The sequence below is a fragment of the Convolutriloba macropyga genome, chromosome 12, assembly GCF_964194025.1.
Source record: "Convolutriloba macropyga chromosome 12, txConMacr16.3, whole genome shotgun sequence".
In the NCBI taxonomy this organism is placed as follows: Eukaryota; Metazoa; Xenacoelomorpha; order Acoela; family Convolutidae; genus Convolutriloba; species Convolutriloba macropyga.
The window spans coordinates 9,027,966-9,051,437 of NC_134479.1; the positions used below are offsets into that span (position 1 = coordinate 9,027,966).

Sequence of the window (23,472 nt, forward strand, 5' to 3'; positions counted from 1 at the left end):
CTCTGTACTAGTGGTTTGCACTAAGTGAGACAAGGAATGATAGTTTTTAATTGTATAAGAAGTGAATATAGAGTGAATATGTAGTAGTGTAAAAAACAGGGAACTTAAATAGCAGACGACTTGGTTTATTTTCCGAATATGTATATGTCTCCATGGCTCGGGGGCCCGGAGGCCACCATATACACATTACTATGGTAGTCACCATATTGGAAAAAAACAAGTTGAGCCGACAACCAAAAAAATGGGAAAACTAGTCCACAATTTAATTAGAATGAGCGATAAAATTAACTCTCAGGCTGTGATTGGCCAAATTAAAATACTATTTCGTAGCGGACAATTATATCGCGGTAACGAAATTCTATCTTTGGTCGCAACCTCACCCCTCCCCGTCACAGCGGGTTGCGACCTTGGAGAGGCCGAGTGGGGCGCCCCTGACCGCACAACAAAGATATTGGTCCACGGAACTTTTGACCAATTATGAGAAAACTGTTGGCTAAACTTCGCAATTTTTCCTTGTCAGCTAAAAGCCCTGTCGGACAATTTTCTTAGCACCGCCGTTTATACAATTTCTCCGCAATTCAGCAGTTTTGATAGTTTTTTTATTGAAATTGAACGCAGCTAAAATAGCTAAGTGATCGTGGTATATTCCCATCAGAAGTTAAAATGAGTAGTTTTTAATCAAGGCTGACTTTACAGCGAGTCCAATTTTATGTTTGGCATTCATCTGTTCACATTTCTACTATCAAAGAGGAATTCGAAATGGGTTGCAAATTTCAAATTTCGAGACCGAATAGAAACGTGAATTATGCATCATCTAATTTAAGAAACCATCAAGAAATGGCCGTGATGAAAGAAACCTTTACAGGCGTCTACCGCTGCGGAACTTTTTGCACAGATCTTATTCAAGTGTATATCTGGCTTACATCATTGTTATACATTGCTATACATGATTAATACGTAAATGTGGACAATCATTACTTAATTATAGTTGATCTTTTTACTTGGTTGGTAAGTCACGTGACTTACCAACCAATTAAAAAGATCAAATATAGATAAAAAAACCTACCTTCAATGAAAAAAGGGATCTTTTCCGCACTATAAGCTGGGGCGGGGGGGGGGGGCACAAACGGAAAAGAACCGAAAAAAGAAAGTACTCTCTTTGTTCATTGAATGTAGGTTTAATTTGGCAGCAGTAGACACTTTGAATGATTTTTGGGTTCAATTTGCGTTCCATCAGTACACGCTGTTTCCGTCTTTGTCCATCACATTTAGAGCCGGCGTTTTGTCCTCATGTGGAAGAATTCATATAGAATCAAGTCTCAATGCATCCGCTGAAATCAATGCATCCCAGATTGAGTTCGTGCTCGAAATTGCCTGATCAGACCGTCCCAGACCGAAGCGAACTCTGATCAGACACGTTCCAGACCATTGTCCAAACTGAAGTGCGCTCGAAGCGTCTTGGAGACCATGCAATTCGAGCGCACCGGGAACATGTGTGCACTCGAAGATCGTCTGATCAGAGGTCACTTCGGTCTGGCCACCTTGACCTGGGATCAGCTCGAACACTGATCAAGATTATAAAAACCAAAAAATGGTTTATAGGAAGACCAGAGTAACAGAGTCTGCAAGGTCTGGACAATGTCCCAACAGGGTCTGGAAAAATCGAAAGTCTCAAATGTCTAATCAGATCTTAATTTTGTGAAATAACACGGTCACAAGATAATTTGGTCTGCCTTTCTAAATCAGAGAAATAGTATGCAAATCATTACAGACTATCGACACTTCGGGACGCACCATTCGTTCCACTTCACCCGTTGCTCTCCCCAAATGATTCTCCCCAAAGTTTATGAAATTGGCATTAAAGTGAGAAATTTGTTTACCTAATAATTGTTTGGAAATTGCTTCGGTTTTTTTCGTCAACATACTCCACGAAAAGGCCAATTTGACAATTTTGCGAACTTGTTAACATCAACTTGCCCCTCAGATTCCGCACTTTAAAACTATGCTATGCCTCAGTTTGCGATGTTCAATTTCCACAGGCTACATCCCTTAAAATTCACAAATAGGCAAGTAACTATAATATTTTAGTAGCTACTAATCTGACTTCAAAGACACTTTGAAAACAACAAACTGAGTCGACAGTGCTAGAAAATTCAAATTAAATAGTGCATATTTATACAAATTACTTTTTACATTATACATCTGATCAAATATCAAACGTTTAGGTAAGAGCAATCAAATGTAGAAAATTAAAAAAAAGTTTCCATCTAAAACTTATACTCACAATATACCTAGTAATGTTTTCTGCTTGCTTTTCACTAATCTGCATTGTTTTTCGTTTTAAGATTTGAAGTCGGCTTGGAGTAAAAATTGTATTCTGAAGTTCTCAACGCCACCAAGAATCTCGTCAAATTTATTCCTGAAAAATCCCTCAAATCTTTCCTCGTTATTTTAAATCTTCCATTTTCATGTTTTCTTTTGTTGGTAAAAACTTCTGAAACCTATTCAGACCTAAGTTATTAAAAGCTTTTTATCTTTGCACAATTACTCAGTTTGGTATGGTTGGTATGTAAGCGTTAATTACTATTACTAAGCTTTTGATTAGGATAAGAAGTTTAACTAATTTAAAAAATATTGTGTTAAAAAAGAATGAAAACTATCTATGAAGATGGATTATTGTCTCTTTTGCCTAATCAACGCCAAACGGATGAAAATAATTTACAAAAGACATGCGAACATGCTAAATTGCGGAATATGGTGACAAAATCCTTCATCACATTTCACCAAGTAAGCCACCTTATGGAATTTTTGTTAATCTACTTCAAGTTCTAGTTGGTAGGTGCTCTAGTCTGTAATGATTTTACATCGCGCCCTATCTCGCGGGCTTGGGTTTGCATGAAAAGATTGCGCTTTCTATTAATCGATAATAGTCTGTTTGGCCAAAACTTGCGAACAAACTGGAAGAAAAAGTTGACTCAAATTTTGAACGTTGTTTGCTCAGCAAAATCTCTCTTAAAACCAATTATAGTTTATAAACTCGTGTTATGGTGGTCAAAACGAGGAATCCAATTGACGTGACCAAAAAGAACTTGAGAGAGATTCTTGCAAGATAAATATTTGACTGCAATATCTGCAAACAGAATTGTTCTGCGAGATTTTGCAAGAAAAACATTTTTGCACAACTAGTACAAGGTCTTGCAAAAAAACATCCGGACTCGAATAGGGTAAAGTAGGATAAGTGTACGTTAAAACACTCTAAGTAAGTCCGAAATTTAGCACTCTAAGTCAATCCGAAATTTAGCACTCTAAGTAAGTCCGAGATCCGAAATTTGGATTAAGACTTGCCGAGTCTAGGCCAAGTCTGACAAGTCTTAAATAGGTTATGATCATAGATCTGGATAAGTACTGATTCCTAGATATGGAAATAGACTTGCCCAGTACTGATATTGACTTGGCGTTAATTACGGGAACTCTGGTTTACGTCTCAAACAGCTTTACAATTCTCGAATAATGCCGGAAATTTTCAATCGTCTCAATTTTAACCACGTGACCATTTCTTAATTATAAACGAAATTTAGTGAAATTTATTGCCAGGGTTATTATTCTGTCTCCACAGCATATAGTAGGACCCATCCTGTCTAACTTTTTCGTCAATTGGGAACGCCAAATGGTCGCCTCTGCTTTCCTTCACATCCACTAGGAATTTGGGCGCGTTTGATTGTTGGAAATTGCAGAGCTGATTGTAATAATAGACCAGCATACGATGTTGGTTTATATAATTTAGTCTGATCCTTTTTAGGTATCCTAATGAATTACTCTGTGAGGTACCATCGTAGTGTTGACGTACAAGTTGCTCATTATTTCGATGGTCTTCCGTCAGACCCCAGTAGAGCCGACACTGGCCCGGCGAAGCTCAAACAAACACATGTTAATTTTTCAAATGTGATCTGCTCAGCCCCCATCCCAGTGTAGTTTATTTCCCCTTCCCCAGTTACGATTTTGAAGGAGCAATATTAAATCAGCCTAATATTGACCCTGCAAGAATGAACAAGCTTAGGGATTATTCATTATCAATCGTTGCTTGGTTATTCAGACCGCTGCTGAGTGGTATCTTTCCTTCCCGCAGGTCGAGGTTTGGGGTAAACTTTTATAGGAAATGCGGTGAATGCGGTGAGTTTTTGTAAGAAATGCGGTGATTGCGGTGAACGCGGTAAAAAAATTCACCACATTTCACCGCATTTCTTGCAAAAATTCACCGCGAAATTCACAGCATTTCCTACAAAATATCACCGCATCGAATTTTGCGGCAAGTCAATGTAAGAAATGCGGTGAAAGCGGTGAATGCGATGAAAAAAATAATTCACCAATTTTCACCTCATTTCTTGCAAAAATTCACCGCGAAATTCACCGCATTTCTTACAAAAAAATCACCGCATATGATTTCCAAAGTTTACTCAATCTGTTTTAGATTCAGACAAAGTTTTAAAGATGCAAGTGACAGTTGGCGGAGTGGACTAAGAAGTTGAAGGCATACAGGAGGTCAGAGGTTCGAAACCGTGTGGAGACGATTCTTTTTTGTAAGAATACTGAGAACTCGGTTAACATAAACTAGCAGGCCCGCAAAAGTATAACAAGATCATTTGAAAAATAGAAGTTTTAAAATTCATTTTATTTCTACCAACTCGGTCTGGAACACATGGCCCTCGTTCAACAGCCCTAGGTATTAATTTACGTTACCGATGTGTTTGGTTTAGCATAATACCTCCAAGTCCCAGCAATTTTGTGTTCAACTTTTTTCGGCTTTGCTGACTCTTATAATTAGGGAGCGCTAAGACTTGTAAAGATAACGAAATTCTACATGGTGTCGTAGCGTAACGCATGTAATACGTTAGAATGCATTTTTAAGGAGCGTAAAAAATAGGAAAAACAAGATATGGAGGGAGAGAAAACAGAAAAAAAGAAAAGAAAGACAGAAAGGAATGAGAAAAGAAAGAAACGAAAGGGCGAAACGAGACAGCAGACAAAGGAAAGACAGAAAAAAGAAAAAGGGCAGCAAAACAGAACAGAAGAAAAAGAGAGAAAAGAAAGACAGAAAAAACAAAATAAAGAGAAAGAAGACAGAAAAGAAAGGAGGAGAAAGAGAGAAAAGCAAGATAAAACGAGAGAAAAAATGACCGAAAAAAAAGACAAAACTGAGAGAAAAGATGGGTGGACGAAAGAGGAAAAAGTCAAAAAGACAAATAAAACAGAGAAAGAAAAACAAACGAAAAAAAGAGCAAGAGAGAAAGGAGGGAAAAGAAAAAAAGGATAGAAAAGAAAGAGAAAATAAAGACGAACAAAAGAGAGAAAATAAATCGAGAAACGAAAGACAGAAAGGAGACAAAAGACAGAAAAGCAAGAAAACAGAAAAGCAAGAGAGAAGTCAGAGAGAGAGAGACAAAAAACAGGAGAGAGAGAGAGAGAGAGAGAGAAAAGGCGAAAGGAGAGAAAGAAGAGAAAGAGGGTGCAGAAAGAAACAAAAGAGAAAAGAAAGGAAAAAAGAACAGAAGGGAAAGAGTTAAAAGAAAGAGAGAAAAGAGGCAGAATTGAAAGACAGGAAAAAGAAACGCAAGATAAAAGAAAAAGAAATAAAGAGAGAAAAAAAACAGAAAAAACTCTAAGGAGCGGTAGAAAAAAGAAGAACAGAAAGGAAAGAGAAAAGAACGAGAAAATAAAGAAACGACAGAGGAACGAAAAAGAAAACGAATGAAAACAAATAAAGGCAGGAAAAAAAACAGAAAAAAAACAGACAAAAGCAATAGAGAAAAGAGAGAAATGAAATACAGAAAAGAAAAAAGAAATCGACAGAAAGCAAAAAAGAGAGAAGAAAGCAGAAAGAAAAGAGAAAAAAACGAGAACGAGAGAGACAGAAAAAAAAACAAAAACTAAAATAGAAAGAAAATACTATCAGAATGAAATGAGAGAAAATAAAAACCAAAGACAGAAAAGACAGAGAAAAGCAAGAGAAAAGAAAAACAGAAAAGTGAGCGAGACAATAAAGAGAGAAGCTAAACAGGAACAAAAGAGAGAAAGGATGAGAAAAAAGGCAGAAAACAACAGAAAAGAGAAAACAAAGTGAAAAGAAAAGCAAAGAAAGAGTAAAGAAAGAGACAGAAAAGAAATAGAAAGGAAAGAGGAAAGACCGACAAGCTAAAGAGAGGAACGAAAAAAAGAAAAACCATTAAGAAACTAAAAGGAGGAAAAAAAGAATAAAAAATAGAAAAGAAACGCAGACAAGTACAGAAAAAGACAGAAAATAAGCAGAACGACAGAAAAAAGAGAGAGAAAAGCAAAAGAAAAGGAGAGATAAAGAAAGGAAAAAAGAAAGAGAAAAGAAAGTGAAAGGATAGAAAAAAAGCAGAAGAGACAGAGAAAAAGAAATATAACCAAAAACAAAACAAATGAAGGAGAAAATAAAAAGAAAAAGAAGGAGCAAAGAAAAAAAGAAACGGAAGAGAAAAGATCTTCCTTCGAAAGTAAAAAAAAAATAGACCGATTTCTTCACAGCCTAACTTTTGAAAAAAAACTGGCAACAAAAGATTCAGTTAATTAAACTTCAGTTGTTCAAAATTTTTTTGAGATCGAGATCAAGTAAAACTGAAAACAAAAGAAGCAAAAGATTGTTTAGAAATTGGTCACGCAAACATTCAGCGTAAAAAAAGTTCCGATTAAAAACAACCGCGTCTATCCAGTCATTGACCTTTATTGCATAAATTACTTTTCGGTCACTGACTTTTTGACAATGACAGCTTTGCGTTCAAAGGCAGCTTTTCCAAAATGAACCATTTTTAAATTCAGTATTCAGTCATTGACCTTTACGGCATAGGTAACTTTTCGGTCATTTATTTTTTGGCAAGGTCAAATTTTCGGTCATTGACCTTTTTCAAAATACATGCGAATCAAAACGCTTTGATGCATATTTAAGAGGCTTTAAAACATGTGAAGATTAGGAGCCTAAAGATGGTGGTGTAGGTTTTCGAATAATTTTGAATATGTAGATTGATACAAGATAAACAGTGACAGGAGAAAAACATGGAGCACAAAAAATTGTGAAAAAGGAGGGAATTGGAGAAAGTAGAAACGGATGCGACGTTAATGGACAAAAATCCCGATAAATACGCGGCTCATCTGTTTTTTAGCTCAACTCATTGCGCTTTTGACTCTGAACTTACATGCCCCGGTCCGAATCCGACTGTTGCCAGTCGCTTTTTGACGAAAAGCATGTTTAGGGGCTGTTAAAACATGTAAAGATTAGGAGCTTAAACATGGTGCCTTTTATGTCGATACTGAATTAATAAATACGCGGCTCATCTGTCGCTTAGCTCAACTCATTGCGCTTTTGACTCTGAACTCACATACCCCGGTTCGAATCCGACTGTTGCCAGTTGCTTTTTGCCGAAAAGCATGTTTAGGGGCTGTTAAAACATGTAAAGATTAGGAATTTAAACATGATGCCTTTTATGTCGACACTGAATTAATATATAGATAATTTAACGCGATTCACCGCATTTCAAAAAAGATGTAAGAAATACGCGGTGAAAAATTTTTTTTTCACCGCATTTCATCGCATTTCTTACAATGATTCACCGCCAAACCTCGACCCGGGTTATTATAAATGAATAAATAAACTAGTTCTAATGGAACACATTAGAAAAAAAACTAAAATCAATTGCATTTTACATTGCTCCAAACGGATTTCACAAAAGAGTAAAATGGTCAACTCATAATTTACGCAATCAGCTGTGACTCCTGAATTATTTTGAAAAAATAAATATAAGGAAATAATTGCATCAATGGAATACATTTTTAACCAATCCGAAGTTGCTAAGTATGTATTTATCCCACGGGTTGAGGGTTGCCTTAATTGTGGCATTAAATAAATTCACCAAATAGAAAAAATTGTCAAAAACGTGAAAGATTAGGGGGTAATTTTAGTGGGGCAAAACGATGTATGGCATGGGGCAATGGGGTGTAGGGGAGGAACTGTTAGATTTCATCCCCCCCCCTAAGATTACCCCCTAATTTTGCATATTTTTGATATTTTTTCTAAGTTCATGTATTTTCACCACTAGAATAAGCGGCGAACTTATATAAATTCACCACACCTCACCGCTAAAAGATATAGTTTCACCGCTAAAAATCGCAAATCTTGGAACAATTCAACACGCATAATTTACTGAGAGTAGCATGGATTTGATTTAAATTCAAAACAATTGTTCTAGAAGTTAGTGAGAGTTGGCATAGTGGCAGAAGAAGTGGCTGCCATGCAGGTTAGAGCTTCGAACCCACGTAAGGCCGTTATTTCGTAGTATGCGGTCATATTCAACATTTGATTGGTGAAATATGGTGAATTTTTGTAAATTTGCCGCTTGTCCGAGCCAATGAAGTTATTTATACCAATTAATAACCAAATTTTCAAAAAAAACATTTTGAGTGAAATATTTAAAACTCAAATTCTCGTAAAAATTTATAATTTATGTACGTTTCTGGACCATTTTCGATTGGTAGGTCAATTTTGACATCAAGTGTTGCCTCTGAAATAGCACCATGTGGGTTCATATGAACGTAGAATAAGATTCTTGCGAGGGTTTTTTTGTTTTCTTGATCAATTTTTAGCCAAATTTTAATCAGAACATAGTTGATATGGAAGATTCCGTTTTCATATATTGGATTAGAAATATATCAAACATTTACGCAAAGCGAGTGGTAATTTTAAATTGAGTTGCATTTGCAACTCTATTTTAAATCATCACTCGCTTATTTGTGTAAATTTTTGATATATCCCTAATCCCAGTTTTCTCAAATTTCCCTTTATTGTTTACAATTTTCAAGATTTTCTCGACCTTTTTTGAAAAAATTCGCCGGCGTTTTCTTGGTTTCTTTGACGCTTTTCAGATTTTCCATGATTTATCCAAGACTTGGTTCCCAAGATTGCAGTGGTTCCCAAGATTTAATCCGAATCTCGGATAAACCTCTTTTCAGTCAAATCTGTTGATAGGATCATCTTCAATGTCATTAGACTTGCAATATGACTTGACAGTACTGAAAATGACTTGACGTTAGTTACTTATAGCATAGCTTAAGACAAGTTGGAAGGGATGCAATTCTCACTGTCTGGAGTTATAAATTTAATCCAATATCCAACTATGTCCAAAGTTTTCAAGGGTTTATTGAATAATAGTAATTTCGAGTGGGCGTAACGCTTACGTAAGCCAACTCGGCTAACTTACGAAACGTTTTTTGCGATTGCTAATTCGGTTTCATTGACTATATTTCTAAAACTCAATCTGTTTGACAATTTTTTGTTTTGAGATAATTTTAAAGGGCCAGCAATTGCCTCAATGCGCTTACTAAGCCAGTGGTATCCGGTCCATCAATGCAAAAGGATAAAACAGATATTTAGAGATAATTTACACTGACAGAGATATCGGGTTATAAAATGTGGTACTTGGGCTTTCTCCATCACGAAGACACCCCCAGTTGAGCGGAAACTCAGGGTAGATGAAATGATGGGGGCAATCTGAAACAAATTTTACTAGAACCAGAAAAATTGACAGTGGAAGATGAGGATCCCACACATCAGACGATTATTGTCAGCAAACCGCAGGCGCTCGTGCTTAAATGTTTTAAATTTATTTATTCAACAAATAATATGACAAGTGCTTTGTAACTTGGAGTGCCCAACCATCCTATTTGGCGAGGGATGGAATGGAGGAGCCCAAAATGTGGCTATTTAAAACTACATAGATAAAACTGAAAACAAGTTAATTGGTTTTTCGGTTCTAATCTGTCCCCCCCCCCACCCCACAGTGTTTTGATGACCCACAGGTACAAATTATACGTTTTTATATAGCACGCTACCAAGTAAGAAAATAGCACGTGCGCCTGGGGGTCATAAAAATTTATGCTAACTAAGCTGGGGGTGAACAGAATAGATCCGGTTTTTCTAATACCAAATGCGGACAAAACTGTCCGATAACATTGCCACGTGACAAAAAAAGTTTCAAAAATTGCAATTGGGAGAAAGTAAATTCGAACAGCAGGAAACTAAGCGACGGGAGTTAATTCTGTAGTCCAATGTGCTCTTAAGCTTCTCTGTCTGTGGTCGCCAATTAACAATTTTAACCTTCGGACGGATGCCAACCCAATTCATAAATCAGCAGGTCTACTTGAAATATTTATGGGGAAGAAAGCACTACTGGACGGCTAGTAACTTCACACAAGCCGGCTTTATATTGAATAGAGCCAACTCCTGAATAGAGTAAATGGGATCTATTCTGTTGCGGCCCCCCAGCTTGGTGGGCTCATATTTTTACGCCCCCCCAGGCGCACGTGCTATTTTCTTACATAGCAACGTGCTATGTAACAACATATAATTTGTAACTGGGGGGCGTAAAATACACTGGGGGGGGGGGGGACCGAATAGATCCAATAATGTTACAACCAAACCCTTCGTTCAATCCCTTAATTAAGTTGTTGACGTCAAGTGGTTAATGACAAGTGGTGAAGGAACTGCCGTACGGGTACTTAAGTTTATCACACCTTCTGAGAGTCTATTTGGGTTAACCTAGCACCAAGTCTTCTACAAGTAGTCAAGCCTATACCCAGAGAGGCTTCATCATTCGTATCCTGGAAGGGGCACGACCGATTATAACTCAGAGAAACAAGCCTTCTTCGTGATGTTTGCATTTGCCACTTTAGTCTCTGTAGTTTTTTCTCCGCCTTCCTCCCCCAGTTGAGAGGTCGACTTTACGAAAAAGACTTATAAAGTCGACCTAGGGGGGTATTTCCCTACCTTAGTTCCCTAGCAGGGCGATCTTTTTGTTACGAGACATTTGATTTAATAAAGAACCATCCAACAAACAAGTAGGCTAGCTTAATATCGTAAGCTATAGCCTACTTGTTTGTTGGTTGGTCGATTATTAATTCAAATGTCTCATAAACAAAAAAAGATCGCTTTGCTAGGGAAGCTTTTCCTTGGTAACACTTTGAGTCTATATCATTTAAATGTTAAGTTGCCTTTTACCCCTTTCTAACATACTTTAGTTGCTTTAGATTGCAAAATTAGTTAAAAGTTCCCTTCTTTTTAGAAGAATCACTATCACAATGGGGAGCAAGCAGTTGAAGTTCTCATAATGCCAAGGATTATTTAAGTTTAAATCTGAAACTATAGATATAAATTATTGTGTAAAGTTTCTAAAGACCAAATCAAAAAGATCCTACAAAGTTCAGTTGTACAATAAAAAGATTAATCGAATAAACTTTGTGTAACAAAACTTACTGCAACTAACAAAAATGCCTCCCTGATCTGCTAAATCTCTCGTCAACGTTTAGTGGTGAATTGAACAAAACAATTGTTTGAAAAAACAGGTTTATAAAAAGGCTTTTCTCGACCCATTAATTGGCTTTAATTCTCAACTTCAATTAGAGAGCGTGATTGTTTGTTTTTCATTAATTACAAAAACTGGCATCTCATTTTTTTCGGCCTTTAAAGTCGATGCCAAAACCTGGGGTGTACGGTAGCGTTTATGATAGTTTTCATCATAAACGCTACCGTACACTCCAGGCTTCGGTCTTGACTTTAAGGGACTAAAAAAGCTGAGATGTTAGGGTTTTTTATTTTAAAAAAATAAACAGTCACGCTTTCTAAATAAAGATGATGTAAAGCCTTTTCATGGGTCGAGTTAAAGTCGAGCAAAAGACCTCGAAACCACATGGAAAGACGACTAACCGCGAGTTGTGTTGCATTGCCACTCTTGTCCTGCTGGCGCGTTTCTGATGACTCCATGGTGAACAGGAGTGTAGTTAGGCACACTTCTAAGCCCACATCTTTTCTTTCCATCTTGTCCTGGTTGTGGACTTTTTGACTCAAACAGCTTCAACCTGAACAAAAAGCAATTTTTGAACTAGTTTTTCACATGTAACCAAGTTGTAACCGATATCGCAACCAACAAACATACTACTGAGGGCTACAAAGCAATATCAGTCGATTCTTCTCCGGACCAGAAGTCTTCAATGTTGGATAAAAGAAAGCTTTAAATAAAAAGCTCTTTTCCCAAGTTTCTTGCAAAAATTATGCCCGGGTCGAGGTGTCACAGCCATTCAACAAAAAATTAGGTAAGATAAGCGGTGAATGCGGAAAATTTTGTAAGATAAGCGGTGAATACGGTGAAATTACATAAATCAGGCAGTGAATGCGGTGAAAAATCTTCATCGCCTGGTAGCGCTGAAATTACATAACTTCACCGCTGAATTTAGCGGTAAAGTTACATAAAATCACCGCTTTGAAAAAAAAAATGTCAAAATTATGTACGAAAAGCAGTGAACGCGATGAAATTACATAAATTCATTGCTTAACTTATTGGTGAATTTACATAAACTCATCGCTCAGAAAAAGTTAAAACTGTTTAGGAACCGCAGTGAATGCGGTAAAATTACATAAATTCACAGCTTAAATTAGTGAATGAATTACATAAACTCCGCTTAGAAAAAAGTGTTAAAATTGCGTGAGATCAGCAGTTACTGCGACGAAATAACTCATATTCAACGTTTTATCTATTGGTGAAACAAAACAAATTCACCGGTTAGAGAACGCTTCCAATTGTCTTTTGTTCAACAAAGTTAAGGTACATTTATTAAAAGACGCACGGAAAAGTTACCCACGAATAATCATACACCTTTTTGAAAATTTTTAAGCGGTGAATTTATGCAATTTAACCAATAGAGTAAGCGGTGAAACTAGAAAAAATCACCACATTTCACCGCTAAAATTTGTAATGTCACTGCTAATCTTACAAAAGTTCACCGCGTATGTTTTACTAAAAGTAGAGTGAATTTGATTTAATTTAAAAACAAATATTCAAGAATTTAGTGTGAAGTAGTGCTGAGGATGAAGAAGTGGCTGACATGCAAGAGGTGAAAGGTTCGTATCCAGGCAAGGCCCGTAACCTGTAGTAAGCGGTGAAATGTGGTGAATTTTTGTAAGTTCACCGCTAACTCTAGCGTTGAACTTAATTAATTTCAACGCATTCACCGCATTTCACTGCAAAATTATGTACAATATTTGCGGTGAAAAAAACTTTTCACGGCTTATCTTACGGTATTTTCACGGCATTTTTCGGATTCTTTCTCGACCCGGATGAAATGGTCAAGGAACAGGTTAAAACAGTTTTTTTTCGTCTCGTATGATCTTTAAGATGACTGGGAAATAAATGCGTGCGGCCATGTACGGTTCAAGTTATAAAAAATTAACAACAGATTGCGAAGGAGATACCCTAGTTTAGACCTCGACCTACGAAAAAAAAACAATAACCTACCTAAAATGGATATGATTGTACCACACTGGAATTAAAACAGCTATGAAAAGAATTTCACTAGACTTTAACAATCATCTGGACCTTTGCTCAAACCAAAATTTTATGCTGGAGTGTTGCCCGACCGGATTTGGGCTCTGGATTTATACTAGACATAAACTATCAAGGAGGAAAAATGGCGTCAAGCAAAAGTCTAATGATAATTCGAGAGTAAGTCTTTTCATAGGTATTTTTTTACTATGCCAAATCTATTGTCAAATCAGGGTTCGAGCAAAAGTCTTTTCATTAATCCCATTCCCATTGCTAACTATTGCTTATAAGGCAGTAAGCTTGTATGCTCCTCCATCTTTTCCAATTCTGAAGAACCATCAACCGGTCAAAAATGTGCATTTTTTTGACAAACGCTAGTTCACAATTTTGGAGGGGAAAACAACAGAAAAACGCCAAATTTTCAGCATGTCTAACAGGAAGAAGGTCAATAGAAATGAAGTACCTAGCTTCATTCAATCAAGACATGTGACAGTATAGTGCAGCTGAGATAACTGCTCTATCTTAAAAACGGCAAATTTCGTTAAGAGCTCTGCAACTGCAAATTTCCAGTCTTGTTTTAAACAGGACTTGGGTTTTGTAATGCTTTTTAGTCTTGCTCCATTCCTGCTTCAGTATGTGCAGCAGGGAATTTTTTTGAAAGTTTGCTTTACACTTGAAAGGACCATGCTCGACCGTAAGTTCCTATGAAGAGACTTTGCTTGACCCATGAAAAGTTTTTCGCTGGACCTAAGCTTGAGCAAAGAAGCTCGCTGTGTTCTTTTGGATAATATTGACCAACTCTGCCAGACTATTTGGATTCTTTTAGGTCTAGGTCTGGTCTAGGGACAAATGAAAAAATGACAAAGACCATGCGGGAGAATTTTTCTCTAAATAATTTAAATGGAGGAGAGGGAAAAAACTAAAGATGGGCCCATTAAAATACCTTGCTCGTTTTCAATTTATTTTCAAAAGTCTAATGTTGGACCAATGAGCACACATATTGTCAATACTGCCCAACCGCTAGACTTTTGAAGATTTTCATGAGTCGTGGTGTAGACCTGATTTTAAAATGCAAGTTGCGAATTGGGAACTCGTAAATATAGTCGTTTTGACAGTTTTTGTTTTCTGCAAAAAAGTTAGAACAATTTTTGTAAACGTAAACTCTGTTTTTCGGAATCCTGAAATTATAAAACTGATATCATTTTTGATCATAAAGAAGGCTTACAATATAAAGTAGCTTCTCAGTTGATGTTTTAAACTTTGAAGCGGTTTCAACTCTGAGGCAATATCTCTGGTTTTCAAGTGTTGCTGGCAAAAGTTAAAATGAAGAAAAATTAACTCCCGTTTATTCGTACTCTAGCTGACCACCAATGGTGTTCTACGAACGAAGCGCGCGTCATGAATTGTTTGACCATGGTGGACAATTGCCATCACGAATTTGTGTAAAATTTTGTCCAGCTTGTTTTTTGAATCTAGATAAAGTTTTTTTTTTACAAACATCAGGTCGAGCAAAAATTCTGCGCAAATTTTGGGTCGAGCTAACATCTGTTTTAAATGTTTTGGGTTCTGTTTTAAACAACTGTTTTAAACAACTAAACATCTGTCGAGCTACCATCTGTTTTCAATGTTTTGGGTTCTGTTTTAAACAACTGTTTTAAACAACTAAATCTCTGGTGAAAAGTCTGAGTTGAGCTAAAGTGTGGCTTGTCTTATAAGTGCAGCTAACGTCTTTTCATAGCTTTTCTAGAAGAAATTGGTCGAACTTTGTCTTCTCATAAATCTGCACGTGGACCTGGGTTGGGACGAAGACCAACAAATTCAATGACTTCATACAGGTTTTCAGTTCTTGCTTTCTACCAGATGAGACTCCGATAAGAAGTACTGTTGTTTCTTTAGTTTGATATAAGTCCAATCTTATTGTAGTTAATTTGATATAAGCGATAAGATAGCCCGGTCTGTATTAGTAGTTTTTAGTTATTAAAAGGGCTATACTACGAGACGTTTTTGTCTTTTCTTTCCTCATTAAAAACTTTGTAAGCGTACAACCCACATTTGAGCAAATGTAGCCTAGAACTTGTACAGATAATTATGCTCGTTAAATAATCAGCACAAAGATTGCCAAATACATTTTTGTTCGAAAAACAAAAATTTGTAAAAAAAAAAAAACTCATAGTCATATTCTTCAGCTTATTTCATAATGAACGAACATTTACGTTTTAAAATCAAATTAAACATTTGCAGATAAAAAAAATAAGTTAAATTCAGAAAAATTGAAAAGTATGAAAAGAAAAACATAAAGCTTAAGGTTGACTGAGCAATGCCGAACAAGAGAAAAAGTTTTCATTAGCAAAAGCATACGAGTAGATAACAAACATATTTAAGGTGATAGACAAATCAACATCAAAATTGCCAAAATTTGGGATCCAAATTTTCAGTTTATTGATAATATCTTGACAACTAGGAAATGTATAATCAATTATTTTTTAGCAGTTTCGATATAAAGTTTTTTTGATATGAATTAAGTTAAAAAAGCTTTTTTTTATTAAACATGCACAGTGAGTAGCGCCCGTTCTTAATTTTTCTAAGCCATCTTAAAACATGGCGAAAAATTCCAATTTTGAAAAGTCTGGCTTTCCGCTATACGAGCAAACCCCCCAACTGGCGATTTTTTGACTTCGGGTTATTAATCCAAATATATCATAAATAATTCCTGTATGAAAATCAATTTTTTTGTGTGACCTCAACGAATTCATAAATGAAGCACTAATGAAGCGCGCAAGAATCCATGATTAAAAATAATTTAATTTTTTAAAGTATGGGTTGTAGCTTTTCATGCTTCTTGCGTGAGATCAGAGATCTCATACATGATCCTAGTATGAAACCAAAGAGATTGCATCTTATTTACCATAGGACTAACCATATTTGGTTCATCAAAGACAAAGAAAAAACTATTAATTTTCGTATTATTAATGCGCTGAAAGTGTGACTACTTTTTAAATGGAAAATTAATTTCAATAAAAGGGATCAAATATGGTTCCTTAATAACCATAGCCAGAACAAAAACGATTTTTTGGCTTTGATGGACCATATATGGTCCGTTATACGGTAAATAAGGTAAGTATACGGTAATTTTTGTGGTACGTAAATTTGGTCAACCCAGATTAATTTAAAAGAATACCCAGGTTGAGGTGCCATCCGGAAGTGGCCTCTGATCAGACCGTGTCAGACGAAAGTAACCTCTGATGAGACCATCCCAGACCGAAGTATCCTCTGATCAGAATTAAGTGCGCTGGAAACACCGTGTGCGCTCGAAGTGCGCTCGAAGCTGTCTCTGATCAGACTTTTCCAGACGGAAAGGACCTCTGATTAGACCAAATTTAGACCATTGTCCAGGCGATTGTGGGTCCATGGCCCAGACCAAACCCAGACCATCGTCCAGACGATTGTGCGCTCAAAATCACTTCTGATCAGACTATTGTGCGCTCAAAAGTCACTCCTGATAAGACTAATGTGCGCTCGAAATCACTTCTGATCAGACTCAATTGCGCTCGAGATATTCTGATCGGTGAATGATTTTCACTATGAACGAATTTTGTTATAATATATTTATTTCATAAAAATTGATGTGTGCATTATTAATTTCATCTAAAGAAAAGACTATTCTAAAAGTATATTTGCTTAAGAAAAGAAAACACTACTGCTGAGAAATTGTTTTTTTCGAATAATATAGTGCATATTTCGAACTCAATAGATGAATTTAGACCGCTTTCCATATAAAACGTCGTATTCTACAGGTAAACGAAATTTCCTTGTGAGGGCACTGGCATGTTCTATCAGCTGGACCCCTTGGGTTCTGATCAAAGCCAGATGTGTCAGACTCTAGATGTGTCTATGATCAAAAGGCTGATTTTTGTTGCCTCTCGGCAGACCGAAGTGACCCCTGATCATACGATTGTGCGCTGATCGAACCAAATCCAAGACGCTGTAATTTTGGTCTGGGAACACACCGTGTGCGTTGGACTTGGTCTGACCAGAGGTCACTTCCGGATGGCACTTCAACCTGGGTATATATTCAACTTACAGAATATATCGGACGTGATTGCTATCTAAATCATTATCAGGTATGCAGTCCCAGTCGTATCGTCTTGATGGAGTCACCAGACGGTATCTGTCGTTCAAAGGTGTGCAATCATCGCTCTCAGAACACTCTCTTTTGAATGCAAGTTCGAAAACCCCAATGTCGCCCTCCCCTACGTCAGGGGAAATGTTACCCTCACGCTCCATCTCGTCTGCCATAGCTGAAACGACCCGCCCTCCTTTATTTGGAAAGTAGCTGCTTTAGCAAGCCAATATTTCGTAACCAGATTCCACCCACTGAACCAATATAAATTTACTCACGAACTACCCAGGTTTTGGTCCAGACCCAAATTGAGCTATGATCAGACCCAATCGAGCGCACACCCCTGTGTTCCCAGACCGAAATTACAGGGTCTGGAAAGCGGTTCGAGCGCACAATAGTCTGGACCATGGTCTGATTTCGGTCTGATCAGAGGTCAATTCGGTCTGGACGGTCTGATCATAGTCTCTTTAGTCTGGACCATGGTCTGGGTTCGGTCTGATCAGAGGTCAATTTGGTCTGGAAGGTCTGATCATAGTCTCTTTAGTCTGGACCATGGTCTGGGTTCGGTCTGATCAGAAGTCAATTCGGTCTGGAAGGTCTGATCATAGTCTCTTTAGTCTGGACCATGGTCTGGGTTCGGTCTGATCAGAGGTCAATTCGGTCTGGAAGGTCTGATCATAGTCTCTTTAGTCTGGACCATGGTCTGGGTTCGGTCTGATCAGAGGACGTTTCGAGCGCACTTGAGTCTGATCAGAGGCCGTTTCGAGCGCACTTGAGTCTGATCAGGGGGCGTTTCGAGCGCACTTGAGTCTGACCAGAGGCCGTTTCGAGCGCACTTGAGTCTGATCAGGGGGCGTTTCGAGCGCACTTGAGTCTGATCAGGGGGCGTTTCGAGCGCACTTGAGTCTGATCAGAGGTCGTTTCGAGCGCACTTGAGTCTGATCAGAGGACGTTTCGAGCGCATTTGAGACTGATCAGAGGCCGTTTCGAGCGCACTTGAGTCTGATCAGAGGCCCTTTCGAGCGCACTTGAGTCTGATCAGAGGTCGTTTCGAGCGCACTTGAGTCTGATCAGAGGACGATTCGAGCGCACTTGATTTTGAGCAGGGGGCGTTTCGAGCGCACTTGAGTCTGATCAGAGGCCCTTTCGAGCGCACTTGAGTCTGATCAGAGGACGATTCGAGCGCACTTGATTTTGATCAACGAGCGAGCGCAAAACGAGCGAAAAAAACGAAGGAGCGTGAAAACGAACGAGCGAAAAGCGAGCGACCGCAAAATGAGCGTAACCAAACCGGACGAGCGTGAAAGCGAACGAACGAAAAGCGAGCGAGAGCAAAACGAAAACGAACGAGCGTGAAAACGAACGAACGAAAAGCGAGCGAGCGCAGAACGGAGGCCGTTTCGAGCGCACTTGAGTCTGATCAGAGGACGTTTCGAGCGCACTTGTGTCTGATCAGAGGACGATTCGAGCGCACTTGATTTTGATCAACGAGCGAGCGCAAAACGAGCGAAAAAGACGAAGGAGCGTGAAAACGAACGAGCGAAAAGCGAGCGACCGCAAAATGAGCGTAACCAAACCGGACGAGCGTGAAAGCGAACGAACGAACAGCGAGCGAGAGCAAAACGAAAACGAACGAGCGTGAAAACGAACGAACGAAAAGCGAGCGAGCGCAGAACGGAGGCCGTTTCGAGCGCACTTGAGTCTGATCAGAGGCCGTTTCGAGCGCACTTGAGTCTGATCAGAGGCCGTTTCGAGCGCACTTGAGTCTGATCAAAGAAACTGTTCAGATTTTTGCAGCAGTAAACATGTCTTAGCTTTTGCATCGGCCTTTTTGCTTCTTTGAAGACTAGAGCCGGTGCATTACTCGGCTCCATAGGGAGCGCACCTGACTTTATAGCCGCCAAAGAAAAAAACAAAGACCCTAAATAGCTAAGACTAATGCGCGAAGGGGTCACAAACAAGGGCGGGGGGTTATCGCGCTGCGCGAAGGGGTCACAAACAAGGGCGGGGGGTTATCGCGCTGAAAAAAGAAACAGACAAACATATAAATGAACATCTAAATGCACAACAAAGGGCGCACAGAGAGGGCAGGGGGTAATTGTGCTGCGCGAAGGGGTCACAAACAAGGGCGGGGGGTTATCGCGCTGAAGAAACAAACAGACAAACAAATAAATGTACATATAAAAGCACAAGAATGGGGGCACAGAAAAGAGGTGGGGGTTCGCGCAAAAGGCGAGCGCCACAACGAAAAACGAGCGAGCGCAAAACGAGCAAAGAAGCGTGAAAACGAACGAGCGAAAAGCGAGCGACAACAAAAAGAGCGTAACCAAACCGAACGAGCGTGAAAGCGAACGAACGAAAAGCGAGCGAGAGCAAAACAAACACGAACGAGCGCGAAAACGAACGAACGAAAAGCAAGCGAGCGCTGAACGGAGGCCGTTTCGAGCGCACCTGAGTCTTATCAGAGGCCGTTTCGAGCGCACTTGAGTCTGATCAGAGGCCGTTTCGAGCGCACTTGAGTCTGATCAAAGAAACTGTTCAGATTTTTGCAGCAGTAAACATGTCTTAGCTTTTGCATGGGCCTTTTTGCTTCTTTGAAGACTAGAGCCGGTGCATTACTCGGCTCCATAGGGAGCGCACCTGACTTTATAGCCGCCAAAGAAAAAAACAAAGACCCTAAATAGCTAAGACTAATGCGCGAAGGGGTCACAAACAAGGGCGGGGGGTTATCGCGCTGCGCGAAGGGGTCACAAACAAGGGCGGGGGGTTATCGCGCTGAAGAAAGAAACAGACAAACATATAAATGAACATATAAATGCACAACAAAGGGGGCACAGAGAGGGCAGGGGGTAATTGTGCTGCGCGAAGGGGTCACAAACAAGGGCGGGGTTTATCGCGCTGAAGAAACAAACAGACAAACAAATAAATGTACATCTAAAAGCACAAGAATGGGGGCACAGAAAAGAGGTGGGGGTTCGCGCAAAAGGCGAGCGCCACGAGGAAAAACGAGCGAGCGCAAAACGAGCGAAGGAGCGTGAAAACGAACGAGCGAAAAGCGAGCGACCGCGAAAAGAGCGTAACCAAACCGAACGAGCGTGAAAGCGAACGAACGAAAAGCGAGCGAGAGCAAAACGAAAACGAACGAGCATGAAAGCGAACGAACGAAAAACGAGCAAGCGCAGAAAAAAAAGGCATTTTGTGAGAAGTAGTCATAAAAGAGCCAATGTACTGTCGGAATAATCTCAAGTCGATTTCAAAACACCAAAATTTGAGATCTTTCCAGTATATTATGAGTGTGTTTCCCTCCTCCTTTTCTCATCCGGGCTGGGGACCGGCTATGGCGGAGTTACAAACGAACAATTATAGGAGAAATGAGCAGAGCACGAGCAAAAATACTAGGCTCAACCTCAATCTCCAAACAAATCTAAACAACAAAACAGCAAAAATTAGACAAACAAACAAACAAACAACTATAGGAGAATTGAACAGAGCAAAAGCAACAGAAACAAACAGGAGCGCAAATTGTGATAAAATAACTGTAGTGTCAGAAAAGTCTCAAGTCAAATTCAAAAATCGACAATTGATCTATAAATAGAAACACGCAATTTTATGTTTGGGAAAATTTAATTTTAATTCTGGCCGAAGCAGTTAAAGCAGCTGCTAGAAATACGCAAAAATTTTAGCCGAAGCGGGTAAAGCACCCGCTAAAAACACGCAAACTTATTTTTAACTCCAAGCAGTTAACGCACCTGCTAAAAACACGCGAAATATTTTGACGAAGCAGATGAAGCACCTGCTAAAAAACACGCCAGCTTATTTTTAGCCGAAGCAGATAAAGCACCTGCTATAAACACGCAATATTATTTTTAGTCGAAGCAGATAAAACACCTGCTAGATACACAGAGAACTATTTTGCGCCGAAGCAGGTAAAGCACCTGCTAAAAACACGCAAACTTATTTCTCGCCGAAGCAGGTAAAGCACCTGCTAGGAACACGCAAATTGAATTTTAGCCGAAGCAAGTAAAGCACCTGCTAGAAAGACGCAAAATTGTTTTCAGCCGAAGCAGGTAATACAAACATATGAATATATATATATATATATATATATATATATATATATATATATATGTATATATATATATATATATATATATATATATTATATATATATATATATATATATATATAAATATACAAATATATATATATATATATATATATATATATATATATATATGTATATATATGTGTATGTATATATATATATATATATATATATATATATATAAATATATATATATATATATATATATATATATAATATACTTTTACATAAAAACACGCAATATGAAATCTTACGTCACGATTGACTGAACAATAGAAAACGATTAGAACAGTCTTTTTAAAATTAGTTGAAAAAATACAAACAGATTAATAATGAAGCAAACGACCTGAAATTTGTTTATCAAATCTAACAATATCTTTCCAAATCTAACTAAGATCATAACTGCTTTTGATTTAACATTATGCACTTAACAATAAGAGAACGTATGAACTAAAAATCTGATCAGTACTCAAGGTGGTAACGGCAGAGTAAATACCTCAGTTGTGCTCATAATGCTTGAGCAAAGAAATCAAGTAGACAGTTTCTTGAAACAAAAATTTAAAAAGTTTGGTTTTAATAGCACTCACAGGAATTTCAATAGTCTCGATCACATCACCAACAATAAATCCGTTCGGGACCTCTACCGCGAAATCGGTTTTCACTAGCTTTAGTTTTTTCAATATTTCGATTTTCCGTAGAACACATCCAATGGATGGATTTCTGAAAAAAAGAGGATTTCTCCAACGAAGAGTTGATCATGTAGAACAGCAGCAACAAAATTGTCAGCGTCTGAACCGCGCCCGTAGGCAACGGAAGTCAGGTAATGATTTTGAAAAAAACGACAGAAGAGCTGAGCTTCAGGACGATGTTCTCTAAAATCTCGAGTTTCTTGGCTTTCAGTAAATGATAAACCTTCATTAATCTTTGTCAATTCGACCAAATCTTTTATCGTCGATGTTAAGCAATCATCTTGAACGTTCATCTTTGTTACGTATTTGGCTCGTATGAAACGCAACACCATCAATTCGCATTGGTTCACTGTTCCTGTCAGTGGTGCAATCAATAATCTGTTGGCTGATTCGAACATTGCTGCCGAAATAGTGAAAAGTGGTCCGATATTTTTCACTTGCCAACTCAAGTGTCTCAGCAGATGAAAATTGATTGTGTCCATTTTTTCCGTTTTATCCGCCATGCTCCGGCAGAAATCGTTCAAAAGAGTGTCACAAAAGTCTGCGTGCTCCGAAGTGTCAAACAACAATCGTGTGGCAAAAACTACCTTCTTGAGGTCATTTTCGTCACTACTTCTATCCTCGCCAAACAAGAATGGAGGAAAAATTACTGGTGAAAGGTAAAAGAGAAACACCTTGAGCTCCTTGGCTTTGAAAGTATTAAGCGAATCCAAGGATCTAACAGAGTTCTTCAGTTCTCTGGGAAGCTTGATAGATGACAAGAAGTGATCCAAATCACGTTTCTGAACGGAAGGCATTTTGTCGTAGAAATGTCCAAATAAATCTTTTGCGACCCCAAGAAACAATTGATGCATTGGGTCGATAGGTGAAGAAAGAGGCTGATTTGGGATAACGGCTAAAATTTTGCTTTTTCCTAGAACTCCTTGCGTTCTAATTTCGCACTCAGCTTTTCGCCCAGATTTGGATCGTATTTCGTCATCGGCGCCCTTCTCCAACTCCTGGATGTTAATCATATGCGACTCAAACGATCTCATGACAAATTTTTCGTTATGTGAGTATCTATGGACACCAGCATAGTGAACACCTCTCTGTGTACAGAGAGTACACCCATAGAAGCCGTTACATCTTTTCATTTTGAGCACTTTTGATTTTCCTATCAAGTCGGCAATAAATAGT

At 38.3% G+C, this 23,472-nt stretch overlaps 1 protein-coding gene across 1 annotated transcript in view; it reads right to left on the reverse strand.

Annotated features, from left to right (window-relative positions):
• Positions 1-9,449: 9,449 nt before the first annotated feature.
• Positions 9,450-23,472, reverse strand: part of LOC142350975 (uncharacterized) — a 62,930-nt gene continuing 48,907 nt past the window's right edge. The window contains exons 2-4 of the mRNA XM_075403004.1: positions 17,464-17,680; positions 11,771-11,922; positions 9,450-9,559 (exon numbers count right to left, since the gene is read on the reverse strand). Coding sequence (XP_075259119.1) covers positions 9,450-9,559; positions 11,771-11,922; positions 17,464-17,678 — 477 coding nt within the window. The 5' untranslated portion in view covers positions 17,679-17,680. The remainder of the gene's footprint in view (positions 9,560-11,770; positions 11,923-17,463; positions 17,681-23,472) is intronic.